This window comes from Canis aureus, chromosome 4, assembly GCF_053574225.1.
Source record: "Canis aureus isolate CA01 chromosome 4, VMU_Caureus_v.1.0, whole genome shotgun sequence".
In the NCBI taxonomy this organism is placed as follows: domain Eukaryota; kingdom Metazoa; phylum Chordata; class Mammalia; order Carnivora; family Canidae; genus Canis; species Canis aureus.
In genome coordinates this window covers 42,893,244-42,917,991 of record NC_135614.1, presented here as the reverse complement: position 1 = coordinate 42,917,991, position 24,748 = coordinate 42,893,244, and the positions used below count along the sequence as shown (strand labels likewise).

General features: G+C 34.3%; 1 protein-coding gene and 1 long non-coding RNA gene across 8 annotated transcripts in view; one reads left to right on the top strand and one right to left on the bottom strand.

The window, feature by feature from the left end:
* Positions 1-24,748, top strand: part of RANBP17 (RAN binding protein 17) — a 307,665-nt gene that overhangs the window by 51,936 nt on the left and 230,981 nt on the right. For all 7 annotated transcript variants that reach the window (XR_013378157.1, XR_013378156.1, XM_077895559.1 and 4 more), the window contains 2 exons: positions 10,641-10,746; positions 20,663-20,798. Coding sequence is in view for 5 of the 7 variants with exons in the window: in XM_077895559.1 (XP_077751685.1) it covers positions 10,641-10,746; positions 20,663-20,798 (242 nt within the window). In the remaining 2 variants the exon portion in view is untranslated. The remainder of the gene's footprint in view (positions 1-10,640; positions 10,747-20,662; positions 20,799-24,748) is intronic.
* LOC144312637 (uncharacterized) overlaps positions 11,703-24,748 on the bottom strand; it is a 147,194-nt gene continuing 134,148 nt past the window's right edge. Inside the window, exons 6-7 of the long non-coding RNA XR_013378160.1 lie at positions 18,026-18,071; positions 11,703-11,784 (exon numbers count right to left, since the gene is read on the bottom strand). This is a non-coding gene — a long non-coding RNA (uncharacterized LOC144312637). The remainder of the gene's footprint in view (positions 11,785-18,025; positions 18,072-24,748) is intronic.

Below are 24,748 nucleotides of genomic sequence, written 5' to 3'. Positions count from 1 at the left end.
GTCTCAACAAATTTCACGTAGCATCAGAGTGTCCATATTCTTACCAATTTGCAATTAAACTAAAACTAAATTGCAAAAATAATAATAAATTAACCCATTTATTTGGGTATTTTAGAAACATAAGGTACATGAGATACTGTTTTACTCCCAGTAGATTGGCAAAAATAAGAAATCTTATAGGAGAATGCCAATCAAAGGGAATTATACACTTGTGGGAGGAATATAAAGTAAATCATTAGAAGTGGAATAGAAATCAATTTGGTGTAATTTTGCAAAGTGGAACATTTGAATCCCTGCTAACCTGGCACTTCAGTCTTAGGAATGTCCTCTAGAAAAATCTCTTCTACCCAAGAGGGCGTGTGTAAGAATATTCCTAGTCTACTTGTTCCTAAAGGCACAAAGTAGAAACAGTTCAAATACATGTAAACATGAAAATGGATATACAGATCATAATACAATACAGTATTATATAACAATAAAAATGAAGTACACGTGTATTTATGATGAATGTCAGAGGTACGATAGCTAGTGAAAGCAATTTTCAGGAAACTGTATATAGTATGAAACACTTAATGAAGCCTCAAAACAAATGAGACTAAAAATATATTGTTTAGGAATACATGCATAAATGATAAAACGAAAAAAAAATTTCAAGAGAATGGTAAGCACCAAATACATGATCATGGTTACCTTGAGGGTGGCAGGTAAGGGGCTATACCAGAGGATTGGTATGGAGATAGGTGTGACAGTATGGGTAACGTCTTGGTTCTTAAGTTGTGTAGTGGGTTAAACAGGTGTTTGTTTTGTTTTGTTTTTTAAAGATTTTATTTATTTATTCATGAGACAGAGAAAGAGAGAGAGGCAGAGATACAGGCAGAGGGAGAAGCAGACTCCATGCAGGGAGCCCAATGTGGGACTCAATTCCGGGACTCCAGGATCACGCCCTGGGCCTACGGCAGGCGCTAAACCACTGAGCCACCCAGGGATCCCCAGGTGTTTGTTTTATTACACTTCGTATCCAGTACATATAGCTTCATATATCAAATATTGCAATGGAATGTAAAAAGTAAAAAGATTCAGTTATAAAATAATACTGGTTAGGTGCTGAATGAAAAAATATAGGTACTTTGAGATACACAAATGCAATTAACTTCATAATAATTTATTGAAAAAAATAATTTATTGATATTAAATAGGTCTATTGAATGAATTAAGTCAGATCTGATTCTTGATTAATAAAAATTCCAAGGAGTTTTATAGTTGGATATACTATGTAGGTTTAATAACATTTCAATCTCTAATACATAGAAATTTTTTACATTTGTTTTCCTTTTTTTGGTCATTGTGAAGGAATCTATCTTTTAAAGATATCTGTGGTCTATTTCAGAATGATTGTTTTATATTATGAAAAGTGCCTAATGTAGCTCTAGTTTGTACCACCATATGTAGCAGTATTCAATTTCTTTTGTGCAGACTAAACACTTCAGTTAGTGTTGAACAAAGAAAATTATATGCTCTCGTTATGTGTGCTTTAATTTAGATGCTTAATGGCTTTTAATGTTACAAAATAAGTTTATTATTATATTATGATCTCATTTGTATTATATTGTCTTGCTCTTCCATATTTGTGGTGATATGGTCATGGTTTACGAAAACAATAATCCCTAAGAAATAGGTCATTAACAGTAGTTAACGATTACTTGTGATCTATGGTAATGACTGATTTCTTTGGGATTATTGCAGTTATAAACTATAATTACAGATTATTACAGCAATAATTATTTTGTTAAAGGAAAAGATGTTCTGTGCTTGAACAGCTGCTAAAACAAGTGCCCTGAACATTTCAGAATAAACAGAAAAATGGAAAATTATAATGGAAATTTAGTCTCATTATAAAGATGAGATTCAAAACAAATTATAGGTATGAAACTCGTGTATTGGATATTTAAATTTCTAAATGTAATTTGAATTTATAGATTTACATGGTTCTTTATACTTTGTGGACAAAATTCTATAACCAAAGTAATGTTATTTTGAATATTGTGAGTCTAAAATTGTTGAGGTTTAGGGAAAGGATATGTGTGAGAAATATTATTTCTCATTCAGTTAAATATAAAAATTACATTTGATAGTTTAATAATAATGCCTTTATGTTCCAATGTTGATTTCTAACACTAATCCTAATTTATTCAGACAGTGGTTGTTAAATTTCTAAGGGTTAAGAAATGCCTGCTTTTTGTTTCTTGTATGATAGAAATCACTGCTTTCTAAAACATGGAGAGTAAATAAACATTCTGTTTTTCCTCTGAATAAACAAACTTCCATTCAGAATTTACCATAATTTAAGAAAAAAAATACAATTAATTGATCCCTTGTTATTTTTGCCTAGTGTTTTTTGGTATATAAGACTTAATTTCAAAGTAATAGGATTAAAGGAATTAAACAATAAAAACTTTAAATTCAAGAAATTCATGTCTTATATGTAGTATCTTTTATCTATTATTGGACAGTGATGCTCATCATCTGCACTGAAAGGATCATTTTTCCCTTTTATCTGTCTATCACTAGGTTCAATCCTTTGGGCATGGGGATTCTTCCTTTCTCATTCTACTCCACAATAAACATATTTAGTTATAGTCCTATGGCAGAACATGACACATAGAAAAGCATATGCTTTTCTAAGTGTATTTTACTTGGAAATTTTTTTTTTCACTTTACAGTTTTTTGCTTGTTTTACAAACAGCAGTAAGCAAATACATACGGTTAATGGTAACTAGCTCTAATTGTAACAGGCCTCTGGTAGAGAGGAAAGACCTTAACTTTTAAATACTGTGACTTAATTTTCTTTCTTTTTTTTTTTTTTTTAAAGATTTTTATTTATTTATTCATGAAAGAGAGAGAGAGAGAGAAAGAGGCAGAGATACAGGCAGAGGGAGAAGCAGGCTCCATGCAGGGAGCCTGAATTGGGACTTGATCCCAGGTCTCCAGGATCAGGCCCTGGGCTGAAGGTGGCACTAAACCGCTAGGCCACCAGGGCTGCCCGTATGACTTAATTTTCATGAGCAGCTTTTAAAGTAAAACTTATAATGAACATAAAAAAGTAATATTGGTATGTTTTGGTTTTTGAAGGTTTGATATAGAAGAACTAAAAAGAGGATGGCTATTTTATAGTAATAATAATAATGATAATAGCCAGTATTTAGTGAAGACTTGTAAGAAGTATTATTATGAGTAGTTTTCAAGCAAAATACTATTTAGTGTTTATCACAAGCCTATGAGCCAGGTATAATTATCATCTTCATACTTATAAGTAAGGAAATTAAATCCAAGAGGAATTAATAACTAGCATAATTAATACTAGAGGCAGGATTTGAACTGGACCTGTGCTCTTGGTAGCTAAATTGTACTTCCTCCATGTTTTTTAAAATTGATATTTCAGTGGAGAAATATAAAAATTACATGCATTGTGAATTTTTTTACTATTTTCTGGTAGGTTTGTTTTTATCAAGTGGTAGTAGGCAAATGTTTCTGTATTTACATTGGTGATAAACTCCCAAAATAAACTTTCTTATTTTAAATTCAGCTATTCAACACATACTTATTTCATGTGTTACATATACTTGGTTTTATTGTGGCCGATTTGGGAATCGAAGTATAAAAGAACCTAGACATGATCCCAAAGGTAGATGCAATCTCATTTGTGGTCAAGACTCTGGAGACAGAGAAAAATTCTGGTTTGGGAATTGAAATATGTTAAATAAGCACTTGAGAGATTCCTGGATCATAAGATATTGTTGGATCATCAAAGTCTGCCCAGCTGACAACTATGTTGATTGAGTATTCCCTTTTATTGATCTTGAGAGGTAGTGGTATGTATCTCTTAATGGTATGAGAATGGACTTTTGGAACTTCATTGCCTGTATTGGAATCATAGCTCTGCAGTTTTTAATAGGAACATTTGTGACATTAAATGACTGTAATTATAGGTAATAGATACAATGCTTAGAATAACACCCAGTGCATAAAGAATACCATATAAATGTTTGCTGTTACTTTTAGTGATAGTCAAGCTTGCTTTAAGAAAAACCGGTATCTAAAAAATCTAAATTGATAAAACATACAAAGAAGGTTATTAATTTTTAAAGAATATTATTTATATTTATTTTTTATTTTTTAAATTTATTATTATTTTTTAAATTTATGATAGTCACACAGAGAGAGAGAGGCAGAGACACAGGCAGAGGGAGAAGCAGGCTCCATGCACCGGGAGCCCAACGTGGGATTCAATCCTGGGTCTCTAGGATCGCGCCCTGGGCCAAAGGCAGGCGCCAAACCGCTGCGCCACCCAGGGATCCCTGTTATTTATATTTAAAGAATTTTTTCATCTTGAGAAAATTTGGGGTAGCTTAATTTTTAAATAATGACTCCCATTGGATAGGTAAATTATTACACTGCATTCACCAAAAATTATGCTTGTAGTGTTTCAGATTCACATCCATTACTCAAATATGTGTTTCTCATGCACATTGCAGCATAATCTATTAATAATAACCTCTAAAAGATTCTGAGAAATACAGTCAAATCTCATTTGATATTTATATTCTTTATAGTTGCTGTAAACACTGAATTAGCAAATATTAAGCCATTGTTTCTAGAATGAATGAGGTTAGGTTCCTGCAGCTCCTAGTCATAACATTTTCATTGACTGATGAACATCTAACCTTGTTTTATATATGTTTCTGTTTAAAGACAACTTGTTTAGTGTATATTGTGGATTCACTAACATTGAACTCATAGCCAACATCCCAAACACTCATGCCTGGATGAAGCTTATTTAATACATGTATTTTCTCTATGAGGCATATAACAGCCTTTTTTTTTTTCATGTAGGAGCACTATGCAGCACTTTACTATTCTTAGGGAGCTTGTTTGTTTATTTATTTATTTAAAGATTGAGACACAGGCAGAGGGAGAAGAAGGCTCCACGCAGAGAGCCTGATGTGGGACTCGATCGCAGGTCTCCAGGATCATACCCCGGGCTGAGGGTGGTGCCAAACCGCTGGGCCATCGGGGCTGCCCTTAGGGAGTATTTTAAATGGTAAAATCACCAACAGAAAGTACAAAAGTGCAAAAAAAAATGGGGCACCAAAAAGACCGTGAAAGAATACTTAGTTTTTGCAGTAAGAAAGATGAAACAAGAAAGCAGAGAGTTGCTTTGTTCTACCTAAGCTTGAAGGTACACATTGGGCTGCTCAGATTATTTTGTCATTATGTACATACACATGAATGGTCATGAGTATTTTTGGAGTTACATTTTATTTTTTATTTTATTTTATTTTATTTTATTTTTTATTATTTTTTAACATTTTATTTATTTATTTATTCATGAAAGAGAGAGAGAGAGAGATCCCAGGTGTCCCTACACTCTACTTTTTGATGGCTTATGCATACATGAAGAGAAGGAATTGATGATGGTTATCTGGAAGGTATGCTTCCTACTCTAAGTATTGAAAATTGATAGGATATCAATAGCAATGGGCTTGCAATTGCAAATGGATAATGCAAGGGCTTACTGAAAAGGTGAATCCAAAGTGAGACTATTCAGCATGGTTCTATCTTTCTCCAGTTATATCAAACAGTGTGAGTATAGGCAAAGAGTAGGTGGGGAATTGGATTAAAAAATTATGGTTGGGCCAAGCCCGGGTGGCTCATGGTTTAGTGCCCGCTTTCGGCCCAGGGCATGATCCTGGAGACCCAGGATTGAGTCCCACATCGGGCTCCCTACATGGAGCCTGCTTCTCCCTCTGCCTGTGTCTCTGCCTTTCTCTCTCTCTGTCTCTATGAATAAATAAAACCTTTAAAAAAATTATGGTTGTGTAAGATGAGTATGTCAGAGCAAGAGAGAAATTAAAGTGGTATGCAAAGCAGAGATTATAATGATTGAGCATAGAACTGAAGCTAGTTAAGCAGGGTAGAGAAGACATGAAGCTTGTAAGAGACTGAAGAAATGGCAGATCCCAAAAAATTGTTAGAACTGATAAGAGATTAACAGAGTTGCAAGGATTAATTAAAATCAACAGTATGTTTATATAATAGTAATTAATCAAAAAATGAGGATCAATTTACTTACAATAGCATCAAAAAGAAAAAAATACAGGTATGAGTTTAAAAAAAGAAGCATAGGACTTCTGTACGGACCACTCTAAATCATTGTTGAAATAAATTAGAGATCTACGTGGGAAGACACCTATGGTAATGGAATGGAAGACTTAATATTGGTAAGATGGCATTATTTCCCAAATTGACCTACAGATTCTGTGGAATATGTTAAAATCCCAGCTGGCTTCTTTGCAGGAATTGACATGCTGATCTTGAAATTCATATGGAAATCCAGGAGACCTAGAATATTCAAAATAAATTTGAAAAAGAATGAATTTTAAAGATTCACACTTTTTGGTCACACAATTTATTAAAAAGCAGCAGTAATCAAGACAAGTTGGAATTGACATGAAGATAGACATTATATCAGTAAAATAGAATTGAGAGTCCCAGTGTAAGTCCTCCAATTTATAATCAGTTGCTCTTTGACAAGAGAGGCAAGACAATTTAATGATGAAAGAATAATAGTCTTTGACAAATGGTGGTGAGAAAATTGGATACCACATGCAAAGAATGAAGTTGAACCACCATTTCCCACCATACACAAAAATTAAGTCAAGATGAATCATAGACCTAAATGTAAGAGTTTAACCTATGAAACTCAGAAGAAAACAGTAAATCTTCATGACTTTGGGCTGGGCAGTGGTTTATTAGATACGACACCAAAATCTAAAGGGACAAAAGGAAAATTCAGAATTTGGACTACATCAGTTAAAATCTTAGACAACTTCAAAGAATACTGTCAAGAAAGTGAAAATACAGCCCAGAAAATGGGAGGAAATATTTGCAAATTATATATCTTATAAGGGACTTGCACCTATAATACGTAAAGAACTCTTACAACTCAGTGATAAAAAACACAACTCAATTTAAAAATGAGCAAAGGAGGGGTGCCTGGGTGGCTCAGTCAAGTATCCAACTCTTGGTTTCAGCTGAGGTCACAATCTCAGGGTTGTGGGATTTGAGCCCTATGTTGGGCTCCATACTCCATGCAGACAGAGTCTGCTTGAGATTCTCTTCCCCTCTCCCTACTTGGTTTTACTCTCTCTCAAAAAATAAATAAATAAATAAAATCTTAAAAATGAGCAAAGGATTTGAATAGAAATTTCTCCAAAGAAGACATGTAAATGGCCAGTAAGCATATGTGAAGATGGTGAACATCATTAGTCATCAGGGAAGGATATATCATAATTATAGGATGCCACTTCACATTCACCAGGATGGATATAGTAAAAAAGATAGACAATAACAAGTGTTGAGAGGATTTAGACCTTCCTATATTGCTAGTGGGAATGTAAAGTGGTACAGCTGCTTTGGAAAGCAGTTTGTCCATTCCTCAAAATGTTAAAAAATCTAGATATCCTATGACTCAGTAATTTGAATTCTAGGTATCCCAAGAGAAAACACACCCATGAATATTCATAGCAGTATTCTTTTTTAAGGTTTTCATTTAAATTCCAGTTAACATACAGTATAATATTAGTTTCAGGTGTACAATATAGTGATTCAGCACTCCCATATATCACCCAGTGCTCATCACAACAAGTGCTCTCCTTAATTCCCATCACCTATTTAACTCCCCACCCACCCACCACCCCTCTGGTAACCATCAGTTTGTTTTCTATACTTAAGAGTCTTGATTTGCCTTGATTTGATTTGCCTCTCTTTTTTCTTTCCCCCTTTGCTCATTTGTTTTGTTCTTAAATTCCACATATGAGTGAAATCATGGTATTTGATTGATTTCACTTAGCGTAATACTCTATAACTCCATTTTATTGCAAATGGCAGGATTTCACTCTTTTTATGGCTGAGTAGTATTTCATCATATGTATACCACGTCTTCCTTATCCATTCATCACTTAATGTACACTTGGGCTGTATCTATAAGTAGCAGCATTATTTTTAAAGCCATAATGTAGAAACAACCGAAATGCCCATCAGCTGATGAATAGGTAAATAAAATGTGATATGTCCAACAATGGATATTTTTTTAGTTTAGTTGACCCACAATATTACGTTAGTTTCAGGTATACAATATAGTAATTCAGCTGCTTTATACCTATGGTATCCTTATCACAAGTGTTACTCTCTGTCACCATATAATGCTATTACAGTATCATTGACTATAATCCTAATGCTCTGCCTTTTATTCCCATGACTTATTTATTCCAAAATTGGAAGTTTGTATTTCCCCCTTCCCTTCACTCATTTTGGCTATCCTCCAGCCCCCCTCCCCTCTGGCAGCCATCAGTTCAAATAATGTTTTTTTTGGATATGAAAAATGAAGTACCAATATAAACTGCAATAGGGATGATCCTTGAACACATTATACTAAGTGAAAAAAGGGAGTTACAAAGACCACATGTTAAATGATTCTGTTCATTTGAAAAGTCCAGAATGGGAAAAACCTGAAGAGACATAAAGTAGATTAGTAGTTACTTAGGGCTGGGAGTGGGGATCAGGGGTATGGAGTGGAATTTCTTTTGAGAGATTGAAAGTTCTAAAATTAGGTCATGGTAGTGGTTGTACAACCCTGTGAATTTCTTTAAAAAACATTGAATCACATACTTTAAGTAGGTGAATTGTATGGTATGTGAATTCTGTTTCAGTCAAGCTGTTAAAAACATAAAAAGAGGTAGGTTCATGTGTTAGAGATTCCAGTAGAACAAAGGATTGCTGGGGTTGCAAGATTCGTCTTTGTACATATTGAAATTACTGCTGATTTTGATAGAAATACTATTGGAAAGAGTGGCAGCAAGCCTGGAATTAACACCTTCAAAAAATAAGGGAAAATAACCTGTGAGAGAGTAGATTATTGCAACCAGAAAGGGTATTTGGTAGTATAGTTTGATGACATAAGATGTAAAGCTGAGTGCTTTTAGGATGGAGAGGGAGTATGCTTTCGAAGGGGAAATGAGAAATATCAAAGAACACCTACTTCCATTTTGGAGGCCTGAGATTCAAGAGGTGTGGAAGAGAAATCACTTGCGAGGACCCGCAGAGGAAGAAGTAGGGTCATCAGGGCATAGTGCATGTTATTAATAGTCTTTTATACTGATTGTAAAACAATTTTGAAATACGTAGGTAACTTTCTTAATACCTTCGGTTTCCTACATGGGCTTTTTGTCTTGTTACTTTTTTTTTTTTTAACTAATTATACGTGTTTTGAAGCTTGAATCTGTTCTGTACATTACTTGAGCAAATTAGTGTTTTTTGAGTGAATATGTGTCACATTTTTAATGTTCAAAGCTGCATAATTAGTCTGTTCTAATTTATTCATTTGTTTTATGATGGAATATGGGATGTGGTTACGTGGCAAGTTATATTTCTAACTTACAGGAAGTTGTCACCTCAAGGGCTGATGTTTCTCCAGAAGTCAGAGAGAGTTGATAAGTTGTAATGATTGCTGGTATTCACAGGGCTATAGGAAGAATGTGCTCTATTTCTATAGGTATTTATCTTTCCTAAGTCTTCCAAGAAGCACAGACAGCCTTTTTTATGACTGTTCCAATCAATACCTTGTGAAAAAATATTTTAGTTCATTTGAGAAGGTTTCTCAGTACAGAAATGTAATTGATTTTGGTATTATGAAATAGCCTGGTCATCTTTGAAAAACCAGTCCCTAGGAATAGCACAAAATTTCTTTTTAGCAAGATAATTGGTAAGTTGTTAATTATTCATAAAGTTCTTGAAAATTTTGGAGAATCTGATACATAGATCAATGAATCTAGAGATGTAAAATAATACGCCTTAAACAAAAATCATTCAATAAATAACTCCATCTCTGAGCTATTCTATTTTGGCTGTGCCAAAATAAGGTTTGTGAAAACTGTAGATGCCACAAGTGCCAGTGTTGTAAAGTTATTTAATCCTTTGGTAGTATTGCCTGTGAAGCTAATTTGGTTATCAGACTATGTGATTTGAATGGTGACAGTCTTGGATTTTAAAAAGTTATGCATATGTATACAGAGGCAGTAAATTTATTACCATCTATTACTTCAAACAAAAATAATATTAAAAATGATAAGACTGATATGATTATGACATTGACCATTCAGAAAAGATGTTGCTTATTGGATCATATCAGTACTTAGTAACCGCCCTGGATCTAGATTGCTTTTGGTGTTTTTGTTACAAATTTAATTTTAATCATAAGTCTTCACAGATCTTATTTTCTCCATTTTCCAAATTAAAACCCAAAGATGTTAAGAGGTAAGTAACTTAGGCAAGATCACATAGCAAATTGTTTGAGGTGGGATTTGAATGTAGTATTTCCTGGCTCTAGAGTCTGTCATTTTTACTATTATAATGCCTTGCTAAACTTAAAACCCACTGTCCACTCTCTGTCAGGGACTGAGGTCATCATAGTTTATCACTTATTTGGAAGAATAGATCACTTGGCCAATTTTAGAATTTTCTGCAAAATGAGCATTGTTTCTGTCAATATCTCCTAAACATTTTTCTTTCTTGTTATATATTAGGACGTCTTGCATGGCTGGTATACTTAGTTGGGACAGTTGTTGGAGGAAGGTTAACATATACCAGTACAGATGAACATGATGCTATGGATGGAGAATTATCCTGCCGGTACGTAATGGCCATAAAATTTACAAAAATTTACTAAATACTTAAGAAATTTAGTTACTGAACTGGTATTATGAGCTAAAACATTTTATACTTGACCTTTTGAGGAAGGTATTATTTTCTTTCTTATTGGTGAGAAAAACCAAGGAATGGAGGTTAAGTGATTTGTAGAAGTCAAGTCTCTAGGAAGTATTACAGTCAAAATATTTTAAACTCATATTTGAATAGTGTGATGAAGATTTAGGTAGCTTTTTATTTCTTAGGACCCAATAAAGCATGCAAAATTACTGTGTATTGGGTGGTGGCAAAATTGGGGTGACATACATCCATCTTGTTAGAAAGCAATGGATAATTACCCAATACAAGCTTTGTTTATGATTGTTGACTAGATTTTTCACCTCATGACCATAGTCTTAAGAAGCAATGAATTACTTACCTTAACACTGAGGAAAATTGCTACGTGTGAATAATACACGTGAGTTTGGTTTTTAATATATTCTATTTTTGAATAACATTTTACTTTATAAATAAAGTAATATATGTTTTTATTGAACATTTAACTATTTCAAATAAAAAGAAAAGTTGTATATTAATTTGGAGATAACTTGCTGTCATTTTGCTGCATACCTTTTACTGAGTCTTTTTAGTTAATGCTTGAGGATATATGTACATTACATGTGTCTTTTTCAACATTTTTTGAACAAAAGTTATACTATATTACTGTCTTGTAAACTAAAATGGAGATAATAATACCTAATTCATTTTGGGCTATTATAAGGATTAAATGAGTTAATATTTGTAAGATGCTTAGAACAGTGCCTGGCAAATAGTAAGCATTATATTACCACATGCCCCTCTCCCCCCACTCAAACACTTCTTTTAAAAAACAGCAAGCATAATATTGTGAACATTTTACCTAGATGTTAAATATTCTAAGCTATACCATAATTTATACATACCCCAGTTTTTGGAATTTTAGGTTGGTTCTCAAATTGTTCTTTGTTGTAAACTTTTTTGAGGTGAGTGTTCTTTCAGTTATATCTTTAATGTAGATAAAAAAGAATTTCATTAGAGATAATTCTTAAAGGCTAAATAACTGGTTGAATGGTCTGCAACATTTTAAAGAGTTTCAGTACTTACTACCAAATGACATTTTGGAAGTGTTATACCACTTTATTCTCTGAACTCAAAGGCTCTGAGACTTACCATTTTTTTGCAGTTGAACACTAGATTTTGGGATCATTATCTTTGCCAGTTTATAGTTAAAAAATGTCTTGTTTTGATTTGTATTGTTTTGGTTACAAATGGTATCAAACACTCTTCCATTCCTATTTTTCCCAATTATATTTTCTCTTTGTGGTTTTTAAATATATATAGATTGTATCATTTAGCTACTTTTGTGATGATCTTTCCCCTAATATATCTATAAGAACTCAGTATATATCAAAGATCTTAATATTTCATATTCATTTTGAAAATGTTTTCTCCATGTTTTTAATGCGTTTTAGAAATATCTCTGTTAATGGATTTAAATATTTATGTATTCAGACTGCTGAATCTTTTCCTTTCATATTTTCCCCATTGTTCATGCTTAGAAAGGTTGTTCCACACCTAGATAATAAAAATATTCACCTAGATTTTCTCCTACTTTTATGGTTTCAGATTTTTATATTTAATTTTTAATACATTTGATGTTTGTTTTATATACTTTTTCCAAAGTTTCCATACTGTTAACCAATTAATGCAAACCCCACCCATTACTGATTTGAAATGCTGCTTATATGTTTACACAAAATTCTTAGGTCTTTTTCTAAGCTTTCATTCTTTTCCACTGATCTTAGAAGTCTGTTTTCCTCTGTGTAGAATAGAAATATAAGAGAAGCAATTCATTGCTTTTTATTAAGGCTTTGGTCATGAGGTGAAAAATCTAGTCAATGATAGTAAACAAAGCTTATATCGGGTAACTGACTATCTATTGCTTTTTGACCACATGCATGTCACCCCGATTTTGCCACCACCCGATAGACACCACTATCACCCTACCAAAGTCCTTAAAATTATTACGCCAAGCTGTGGCATTTTCCATTACTATTCTTAAATAGAGTCCTAGGTATTTAATAAATTTGTTGGCATTTTGAAAAAAATTTTCTTTTCCTTCCATACTCTTTTTAACCTGTAAACTAGCCCTTGTTTGAGTGAAACTTGAGTCTGAATGGAACATAAATATTTTAGCTTTCTTAAGATTTATTATTTCTAATATCAGATAACTCTAAAATATGGGTAGAGGCATTCTTAGAATGCTTTGGTTAATTTTAAACAAAGTGAATAATTTGCCTCTGTGCCATCTTTTAATATGATATGACATAATTTAGTGAAGTGCAAAGTAAGTATACTTTTTACTATAGTTATAGTTTGATTTTTAAAAATTTTCATCATCATTTTAAAAGTTTTTTCATCATCACGTAGAGAAATACCCACTGGCATTATTTTCCTGAGAAATATATAACAGGAAATAAACAAAAGCAGGTGTATATATGCCAGGGAAATAGACAAAAGCAGGTGTATATTTGCCAAGTAGAAAATTTTAATTTTTTTCATTAAGCAACATATTTAACTTTTTTTTTTTTTTTATAATTTTTATTTATTTATGATGGTCACACAGAGAGAGGAGAGAGGCTGAGACACAGGCAGAGAGAGAAGCAGGCTCCATGCACCGGGAGCCCGACATGGGATTCGATCCTGGGTCTCCAGGATCGTGCCCTGGGCCAAAGGCAGGCACCAAACCGCTGTGCCACCCAGGGATCCCCAACATATTTAACTTTAAATAAGATTTGATTTATGTTTTAGCCATTCCCTAGAAAACAAAATGTTAGGTGAAGTCTATAATGGTCTAAGGCTTTATTGAGGGATGGGAAGAAAGGTACATTTTCAAGGGAAAAATAAAATGAAGGAAAAGGAAGAGAGAGAGTAAGAGAAAACAAAGAGTCAGTGCTCCTAATTCACAGATTCCAGTTTTGCAGATTTGCGTACTTGCTAAAATTTATTGGTAACCCCAGAACCAATACTCGTGCTACTACAGTCATTTGTGGATATGTGCTTGGTGGTGAAAAATTTGTGTTCCCTGATACCCACTTTCCAGCTGAAGTTGATCAGATGCTCTTTTTGGTTCACACTCTCATACTGTAATTAAGTGTCCTTTTCATTGTCTCTTTAGTCCCATATATCTCACATTTTTGTGCTTTTTGTTGGTGGTTTTGCTATTTACAGTGGTCCCCAATGTAGTGCTGAAATGCTGTCTAGTGTTCCTAAGCACAACAGAAAAGCTGTAAAGTACCTTACAGAGAAAATATGTATGTTAGATAAGCCTTGTTCAGGCACAGGTTGTTGTGGTACTGGCTATGAGTTCAATGTTAATGAATCAACAATATATTAAATAAGATGTCTTTAAAAAGAAACACACAAAGAACAAAATTATGTGTGGGTTAGTTGATGAAAATATTATGATCATAGTTCCTTAGGAACCTAACCCGTATCTCCTCCAGGAATGCAGTGGTTCAGTCTTCACTAATTCAGTTTTCACAATGCCTTTATAGAACATAACTGCCATGAATAATGAGAATCAAATGTATAAGGTGGTGCATTACACACTGATTGCTCACTGTTACAGGAGATTTCCCCAGAGGCCACATATAGAACCACTGTGTTTGAACAGTCCATGATGGCGGTGGGAGGACGGACTGTAGGCAAGCCAGTTTTCTGTTGGCTTATTTCTGTGTCCCATTTCTTATTAAAGTCTCCTCTTGGGGAGTAGTTTTGTTCCCTGGCCTCTCTGAGGTGCCACTGGGGAAGCCAGAACTTTTGTCCTGCTGAGTTGGGAGGTAGGGGCTGGAGCTGTCAGAGGCCTCTCTTCTCCCCTGAGTGAGGATGTACAACTGCAGGAACTGTGGGAATCTTTACGGGAGCTGCAAGGCAAGTGGATGAGGGTAGTGGGTGAGAGGTAGTGGTGAGGTAGTGGTGAAGGAATGGTGAGAGAGGGTGAGAGAGAGTGGTGAGGTGGGTGGGTATGTAAACAGGGCTAAGCAGATTCAAACTGAGGCATAAAAAAAGATATAAATATGTTTTAAAATCTGAGCTTTTAAGTTAAATAAGAATGATGTTTTATGTAGAATTTTAAAATATCAATTTCATATGAAGAAGTAACTGGCACTGTAATACTGTTGCCTTCAATGTGTTGGTATATACTTTGCTCACTCCTGAGAAAACTACCAAATTGGAAGATCATGAAGCTTCTGCCAAAAACCTATATGCTATTTTATCAGGAAAAGGTTAATATTCATAAAAGCTCCCAATATTGTGATAATTTTAATTAAAACATGTTACTTTAACATTTAAATATGCTTCCTTAACTTAGCAAATAAATTTATTTGTGCTCAGGTCATGCAGTTCTAATTAAATACAGATAATTTTATAGTCATTTCAGTTTCATTCATCATTACCAGAATATAAACCTCTTGAGAGATTACCCGGAGATTTTGTTTTATTCATCTTATATCCTCCCAGTTTGCTCGTGCTAGTAGAATGACTGCTTCTTTCAGTTATGATACCCTCCTTCCCTCGTTGTTTCTCTGGCCTGTTAGTCTCTCTGTCATCCCTCATCATTCATCAACACCTTTGACAGCTAGCTCAGAGTTTTGTTTTGTTCTTTTTCCCAAACTCTGCTATCCTATGGATGACTTCAACTTCTTACCCATTAGATCATATTACTCTGCTCTATTCATAAGCTTCCAGAGGCTTCTTTTCACACATGAGAATTCCAGAGTCCGTGTCATGGCTCAGAGCTTCCTGTACTACTTCTCTGACTTCCTTTCCTACCCTTTCTCATTCAGTTCAGCCACACTGACCTCCTTGGTGTTTTCGAGTGTTGGAAATATGTTCTCACTTTAGGGCCTTTGCACTTCTGCTAGGAATGCTTTCTCCTAGATGTTTCTGTAGTACTCCTTCACTTCAGTTAGGTCTGTATGCAGCTGTCTCTTCCTGCTTTGACATCCCAATCCAAACTAACATCCTTATCCTAGTTTATTTTTTCCACAATACTTATTACCTCTTGATGTTTGTTTGTTCCTCTAGAGTAAGGGAGGAATAAGCTTCATTTGCTTTGTGCACGGCTGTATTTTTATCTCATCTGCCTAGCCAAACCTTAACCCTAAGGAATTCAGAGTTTTCACTAATTTGTTGAGTGATTATAAAAGAAATTGCACAGGGGATCCCTGGGTGGCTCAGCAGTTTAACGCCTGCCTTTGGCCCAGGGCGTGATCCTGGAGTCCCGGGATCGAGTCCCGCATCGGGCTCCCGGCATGGAGCCTGCTTTTCCCTCCTCCTGTGTCTTTGCCTCTCTCTCTCTCTCTCTCTCTCTCTCTGTCTATCATAAATAAATAAATCTTTAAAAAAAAAAGAAATTGCACACCTCTGCATAAAGGTAACATTTGTCAATTAAGATACCATGTTTTACCTCAGTTGAGCCCTTAACATTGCTCAGTGATTTTCTCCTATTTTAGTAATTCTTGTCTTCTGACTTCCAAAAAGCTGTTGCATGTTCATTTGCATGTTCTGCTCCGCACGTGTCTTCAATTTAGTGACTAAAATTAAGCTATCTTCCCTCCACTCCCAGCCCTGACTCTCTTCATGTGTCTCACCATCTCTTCAGTTTGTCTAAGCCTGCATCCCAGGAGTTATCCTTAACTTTTCTTTTTCTCTCACCAACATCCACATAGTCTTCATCTTCATATCCTGTCAGTTCTGCCTTCTAGTTAGGCCAGTTGGTCCAGTTGTTTCTATGTCCCCTGCCATTTTAGCTCTCTGTATCTTTTTCTTGGGTTCATGCTACAGTTTTAAATGGACACCTTGGTTCCTCTCTGGCTTTCTTTTCTTTTCTCTTCTTTTTATTTTTTTTCTTTTTTAAGATTTTGTTTATTTATTTGAGAGAGAGAGAAAGCAAGCATGAGCAGGGGGAGGGGCAGTGGGAGAGGGAGAAACAGGCTCTGCTCAGACTTTGCAATGCTTTCCGTTGCTTTTGGGATTAAAATCAACATGGCTTATCAGGTTCTTCATGATCTGGCTCCTGCCTGTCTTATTATTAGCCTCATCTCCTGCCAGGGACTGCTTTATAGCCATATTTAACTGTTTCAGCTCCTAAATGAGCCATGCTTTTTCTTCCCTCTCTAGGTAGTTACACATGCTTTCTCCTTTCCCTCAACACACTCTTTGCCCTGTTCCATCCTAGAATATTATGAATCTTCGTTAATTTCTTTGTATTGTTACAGCACTTGTCATTCTTTATCTTAATCATTTGTTATATGTCTTTCCCTGTATAGACTATAGATATCTGGAGGGCTTGTTCACTATTATATTCCGAACTTCTAATGAACATATACCATATAGTAGGCCCTCAGATATTTATTGACTGCATGAATACTTATTTATTTGGGTAGGTAGAGAGATACAAACAAGTGAGTATCCAAAATTCATTTCTTTGAATTTGAAATGAATTTTGAAATGGTGATTATACTTGGATTAACATTATTTAATGATATATTTGTCTTTTTATTCCCTCCGTGCTCTTTACCAAAAATAACATGAAGAAAAAAATAGCTGCAGGACAATAAATTAAAACTGAAAGTGAATATTATATATGCAGTACAAGCTTTGGTCTTAAGTACTTTTCAAAGTGGCCACAAATCTTTGAATGGCACTGTGGCAGAGACTACTAGCTGTACAGTGTTTATTCCTCCCTTCTTCTGAAGTAATAGAATACCTGATTCTTTTGCCAGGCATGTGGCCACCTGATTAAAGATTTACTAGACTCTTGCAGCTAGATGTGGCTAAGTGATTGTGCTCTAGGCAAATGGATGTAAGCAGATGTGGTATGTGCAAGACATATGGACATAATGGGTGGAGCTAAAATAGCCATCTTAGACCAAAAAGTGATTGTGTGAATGGAGGCAAGTGTAACAAGATGAAAAGCACTTTGAGTCTCTGATACACTGTGGAGCACTAGCTAGTCCTGGAGCACTGCCTTGGATATTTGCCACAGAGAGAAATAAATATCCATATTGTTTAGGCCGTGGTTATTTGGACATTAGACTGTTGCAGCCGAACTTCTTTTACAACTACCAAAACTTCTTTGACAATGGATCATGTATTGTGCTGGGAACTCCTTCCTGGGATCCCATTTCCTCTTAGGCAGATGCAAATCGCCAGTTTAACTTGAGTTGTAAAGACATACCAACAAACTGTCTTCTGGTTTTCCCTCTTCCTAGGATTTTGGTATGCTGTAAAAAGGAAATAAAAATGAAGGAACAAGTACATAGAATCAACAAAGAGCTAGAGTAGGAAAAGGGAAGTCTCACTTAGGAAAGAATTAAAAAACAAGATATGTCTGTTTAAGTCACTTGAAAAATCACCTGGATCTAGACACAGTTTGATGTATATATCTATTTTTTTAACTAAAAATTACTCCCAGTAATCTGCTAATTCAAAAATACACAGACTAAAAGCTTTATCATTCCTCTCAAAATTGCAGAACAAACACATCTTCTTAGGAAAAAAAGAACAATCTGAATGCATAAGGGTATATGACAAGGGATATATTTGTATATGATAAGGGATATAATTGAGTGTATATGATAAGGGGTATAATTGAAATAGTGAGCAAAAGATAGACTATACTACAAGAAAGAAGTGGTGTTGAAGCACATGAGTAGCTATTTGGAAAAAATGTTGATCCATATCTCACAAGACATGTTCAAGATAAGTTCAAATGTATCAAAAAGGTAAATGTAAAAAAAAAAAAAGAAGAAAAGAAAAACAAAAATACCTCAGATTTAGGTAAGACCTTGTTACTATGCAAAATCTGTTTAAAAATTGATGAAAAGGGGCACCTGGGTGGCTCAGTCGGTTAAGTGTTGGACTCTTGGTTTTGGCTCAGGTCATGATCTCATGGGTGGTGGGATTGAGCCCTGAGTCTGGCTCTGCACTTAATGGGAAGTCTGCTTGAAAATTCCCTCTCTCTGTACCAACCCCCCCCCCCACACACAAACTCATGCTCTCTGTCTCTAAAATAAATCAAGAAATCTTTAAAAATTAATGAAAATTTAGTATAACAAAAACTTCTGCATGGCATAAAAAAAAAAGTCAGGAGACAAATTAAAACCATGGAAAAATATTAAAGCTGAATCACAGGCAAAGGACTCAGTTTTCTAATATGTAAAGAATTTGTAGAAATCAACAATAAAAAGCCTAATAGAAAGAATTAGCAAAGTATATGGACAAACAGGTAACAGACAAAGACATATATATGGCTTAAAAACATGGAAAAATTTTAACCTCACATACATGAGTGAAATACAAAATAAAACTGCACTGGATGTCGTTTTTCATATTTCAATGAATTTTATAGTTTCATGTCATCTGAATTATCTGAGTGTATATAGACACTACACTCATAGACTAATGATAGAAGTATAAATTGTTTCAATTGTTTCTCTCTCTATTTAATAATAGCTATCAAGATTATAAAAAAATAAAATTCTTTAAACTAGTGGTTTTACTTTTAGTAGTGTATATTGTAATGTATGTGTGAAATGATGTGTACAAGATGGATAATTCCATCCTTTTTGCAATAGCAAAAAAATTATAAACAATGCCCATTTGTAGAGAGTATTTGAAAATATTATGGTATATTCATATAATAAAATGTTGAACAGCTGCAAGAGAGAATGAGGAAGCTCTTGATGGCTGACATGGAAAGATCTGTAAGATAGTTAAATGGAAAAGGCTGGATTTGGAATTGTAACTATAGTATATTCCATATGTTTAAAGGAGTTGGAAGGAGAATATATAGTTGCATTTGACTGCATATACATTTAAAAAAATCTCTGGAAGAACATATAAACTATTAACAGTATGTGTGTATGTTCCTATGTATATGCATGGAAGGAAGTGTGCAGGTCAGGATAGACATAGCTGCCTTTGTGTATAGTTAGAAAAAGGAGAAAAAAGTGCTATTCCTCAACGACCTCTGCCTCTTGGCTTTTAAAAGATGATTATAATAAGCTGATTTTGTTAACACCAGGCACTTGTCAGCCATCCACTGGAAATTTTTAATGAAAATAGATAGGTAATACAAGGATTTCTCTTGAAAATTCTAGACCAAGCTTTTCATTATATTGAATTAATTTTTTTTCTCTAAGAAATATGACTTAACCTTCAGTTCACTTATGATTATCTGGTAATAATAGTTGTATACTTGTATTAAAAATACTTGATCTTATTAAGATTATCTTGTAAGTTTTTCCAGGTGAAATTTTTATTATTCATTGAAAAAAATGCTAATAACTTGATTGGTGGATCTCTTGATTTTTAAAAAATGTTTTGAATCATGTGACCCCCAAATAGATAATTATATAAAAATTATAGGTTTAATGAAAAGGTAAAATATAAAGCTACATGTTCAGTATCATTTTTCTTTTATTAAAAGGTAAATTTTATATAGATACAAATATTTATATCTATGTGTATATATAGTATAAAATTAGGGATTTACATATATATATGCATACGATATATGTATATACCTTATGCGTTTATATATAAATTTTTAGTGAAATAGTAAGTGTATGTCCTTGTAGGTTTCTATGTATATATGTGTATGTGTATGTTTTAAAAAGACTAAAAGGAATTAGACCAAATTGTAGTATCTCTTAGTAGTAGGATTTCAGATGGTTTTAAAAATATTTTTTATGAGCTTTTGTATTTTTCCACTTTTTAAAGTGATTATATATTACATTAAATTGACAATAAATGTTTTAATATTGTTTCTATAAGAACTGTCACTGAAGTTTTTTTTCTCCTTCACGAAAAGAGTTTTTCAGCTTATATCTTTAATGGATACCGGATTGCCTCAGTGTTCTAATGAGAAAATAGAGCTTGCAATTCTGTGGTTTTTGGATCAGTTTCGTAAAACATATGTTGGTGATCAACTTCAAAGAACCTCAAAGGTAGGTTTTTACTAGATTTACTAGATTTTTAAAAAATGTTACTGAAAAATGAAGAAAGATGTTCACATCTAACAGTTCTAAACTGAATGATACATTTATGTAATTTCTACCTAAGAGGTAGAAGTCGATTGACTAATTGGTATTGAAGGCAATGGGAGATTAATTTGCTTGTTTTATACCTAGATTTACCATTTTCTTTGAAGAATGATTGGCAGAGTTAGTGAATATTTTTTATGTGGTTAGTCAAATAATTAAGATTACTTTAAACACTTTAATAGATTTTACCTTATTATGTTTATCTCAAGGTTTAAGATAAGAGGTTTATTACTCTTTTAGTAGTTCTGAGACTTTAGGGGCATGCACTTATTTATGTGATTTCCAGTATATTTTTCTCTCATTGCTCTGCATTTTTACAAAACTGATGAGGACCAGGAGCACTAGACATGTTTTTGAGAGGCCACAGTTAAATCACCTTAATGTAGAGGACACTCATAGTATGATAATTGAAAGTTTAGCATCAGCAAATTTAGATGAATTGATCTTAAGGCATAATGAGGGATTATCGAGGTCGTTTATGTGAACCCTAACTGGATATTTAGTAATACTGTGACATGGAGTAAGATCTATGAAGTTTTCTTCTTCTTCTGAAATAGTAACTCTTTCCAAGCCTTCTCTGTTAAGAAGTCCTAAGGATAGACTTATCTCCTGTGGATGTATAGATTCTATTAGCAATGTTGAAGGATTTCTTACTGGAAATATTTAGAATAAGCTTTTTATATTGAACTGAGCTTTTTTCCTATGGGAAATCTAGTGTGACCTTTAGTACATTTATGATTCTCTGTTTGTTATAGTCATATAATAGTGGAAAAACTTTTGTTTGATTTTGTTAGTATTATCCTTTAGTATAGTATAGTATAGTATAGTATAGTATAGTAATCTTTCCCTCAGTAGAAAACCAGAGAGAATAATGTAATGAACACTCATGTACCCACCATCCAGCTTTGTTTGTTTGTTTATTTTCTTTGCTTTTTAAGAAAGTGATATAGCTTGATGCTTCCTTTGTCAAATATATTGTGATATGTTATTGTCATTCAGGATTAACTTCAATAAAATTTTCTTAGAATTTAGCTGTCATTGAATGAGGCCATTAGGGAGAAAAAGGAATAACTAGAAATAAACGTTTGATAGTAAGACAAATTAGAATCAGACAAAAATTATATGGTATGAAACTTATACAAGGGTGCCTCTTTTAAAATACCAGATGAGGGGATCCCTGGATGGATCAGTGGCTGAGCGGCTGCCTTCGGCCCAGGGCGTGATCCCAGAGTGCTGGGATCAAGTCCCACATCGGGCTCCGCCTGCTTCTCCCTCTGCCTGTGTCTCTGCCTCTCTCTCTCTCTCTCTCTCTCTGTCGCTCATGAATAAATAAATAAAATATTACAAAATTTTTTAAAAAGTCCCAGATGAGTTACTTGAAGGTGGAGAATAAATCTCATACATAATACATTCATGTGATAAAGGGTATGTTCTTGAGTTGGAAAATGATGCTGACTTTAGTGAAATTATTAAGCAAGTTTAAATAAGATGTGTTGCTAAGCATCTTGAAGTTACGTATGCATAATAAGTGCTTCAGGAACCCAGGTGGAATCATAGAGGAATCTTAAGTAATGTATAGAATAGAAGTGTATGTTATAAATGAGAAAGAAGCATCATAAATGGTAGCTATAGACATTTATTAAAGAAGTAGTCTGTGTCAAAGACTTCACACTTGACAGATATCTAATTTCATCTCACAAAGCCCTGTGCGAATAGTTGTTTTTATTGACACCTGCCCACCCCTTTTTACAGATTTGGAAACTGAGGTCTAGAATGGTTAATTAATGTGTTTAAGTGGTTGAATCTGAATTTGAACCCAGGACACCTATGATAACAGACCCTGTGATGCTAATCACTTTTCTGTATTGTCTCCTGTTGGATCTTTCACTGTGATATTGAATAGGCCCTTCAATCTCAGTAGGTCTTAAACACATCCTGAAACCCATTCCACCTGTTTTCCAGTTTTGAGGAAAAATGCCTGACTGTGAACCCAAAATTTCCACTTTGTTCTTATATCTAATTTGTCACCTAATTTTGCTGATTTTCTTACTATCTTTCAGTTTCACTTTTTTCTCAGGTCCTCAGTTTTTATCCTCATTATCACTGCTTGTCATTTCACACTGGATTTCAAAAGTCTTCTGACTGTCCTCTTTGTTTCCTTTTTTGCCTTTTCCCCACTCCGGTCCATTTTCCATACTGCCTCCAAAGTAATCTTTCCCTCAGTAGAAAACCAGAGAGAATAATGTAATGAACACTCATGTACCCACCGTCCAGCTTTGTCAGATCTGAATGCCTTGCCCTATTTGCTTCTGTATATTTTTAAATGAAAAGTTAGGGGATCCCTGGGTGGCTCAGCGGTTTAGCGCCTGCCTTTGGTCCAGGGCCTGATCCTGGAGTCCCTGGATCGAGTCTTACGTCAGGCTCCAGGTATGGAGCCTGCTTCTCCCTCCTCCTGTGTCTCTGCCTCTCTCTCTCTCTCTTTCTCTATGTCTATCATAAATAAATGAATAAATCTTTTAAAAAAAAAAAAGTTAATGGCCTGTTCTTGCTCTGATTCTGTTCTTACTTCTTACCCCCAAAGTAACTGTCATCCTAAATTTAGTGTCATTTTCATGCATGATTTTGTTCAATTCCCGCATTCCTATGTAATTATGAACAAAAATAGTACTGTTAACTTTATAGAAAATTAGTATGCAAGAGCTTGCTGTTTTTGATCAACATTGTTTTTGAGATTTATGCATGGTAATACATATATTTATAATTTATTTTAATTATTGAATGGTATTACTGTATATTACTGTGCCTACATACTCATTTTTCTGTCAATATATGTTAGATTGTTTCCAATTTTAAAGATTACAGAAAATTCTACAGTAAACATTCTAATACCATTTTCTTTATGCATATGTATGAGTATCTTGAAGGTAAATACTGAGAGTGGAATTGCTGGGCTGTAGACTACATATTTTCAGCTTGATCAGATATTATCAAGTTGCCACCCCCCCAAGTGTTTGGATAGTTTGTAGTTGTTTGAATAGTGCTGTATGTTGTCTTAATACTTGCTTTTGTTAGACTTTAAAATTTGCAGAATTTCTCTGCTTAAAATTCTTATTGATTTCTCAGTATATATAAAATAGACACCTTATTATGGTCAGATTTTGCCTACCTTTGCAACCTTTTTTTTTTTCTGACACTGCATTCTACTCTATGACATGTTTTGTGTGTGCTACACTTCTTTCCCTCTTGCCAATTTATTTTTACTATCCAATGAACATTAATAAGTAACTACTGTATATTAAGACCAGGAATACAATAACCCATAGGATGGTCCATCTCTCTACTAAGTTTTTAATTAAAGAAGATCAGCAAATAAAAACTTAGAGGGCAGCCCCAGTGGCGCAGCAATTTAGCGCCGCCTGCAGCCTAGGGCATAATCCTGGAGACCCTGGATCAAGTCCCACGTCAGGCTTCTCTGCATGGAGCCTACTTCTCCCTCCACCTATGTCTCTGCCTCTCTCTCTCTCTCTCTCTCTGTCTCTCATGAATAAATAAATAAAATCTTTAAGAAAAAAAACACATCAGAGTAAAAATATTGAAAGACAAAGAGAAGATTTTTTTTAAATTTTTTATTTATTTATGATAGTCACAGAGAGAGAGAGAGGGGGGCAGAGACACAGGCAGAGGGAGAAGCAGGCTCCATGCACCGGGAGCCCGTTGTGGGATTCGATCCCGGGTCTCTAGGATCATGCCCTGGGCCAAAGGCAGGCGCCAAACCGCTGCACCACCCAGGGATCCCCAAAGAGAAGATTTTGATAGCAGCAAGAGAAAACAATATTTATCACAGTTACCAGAAG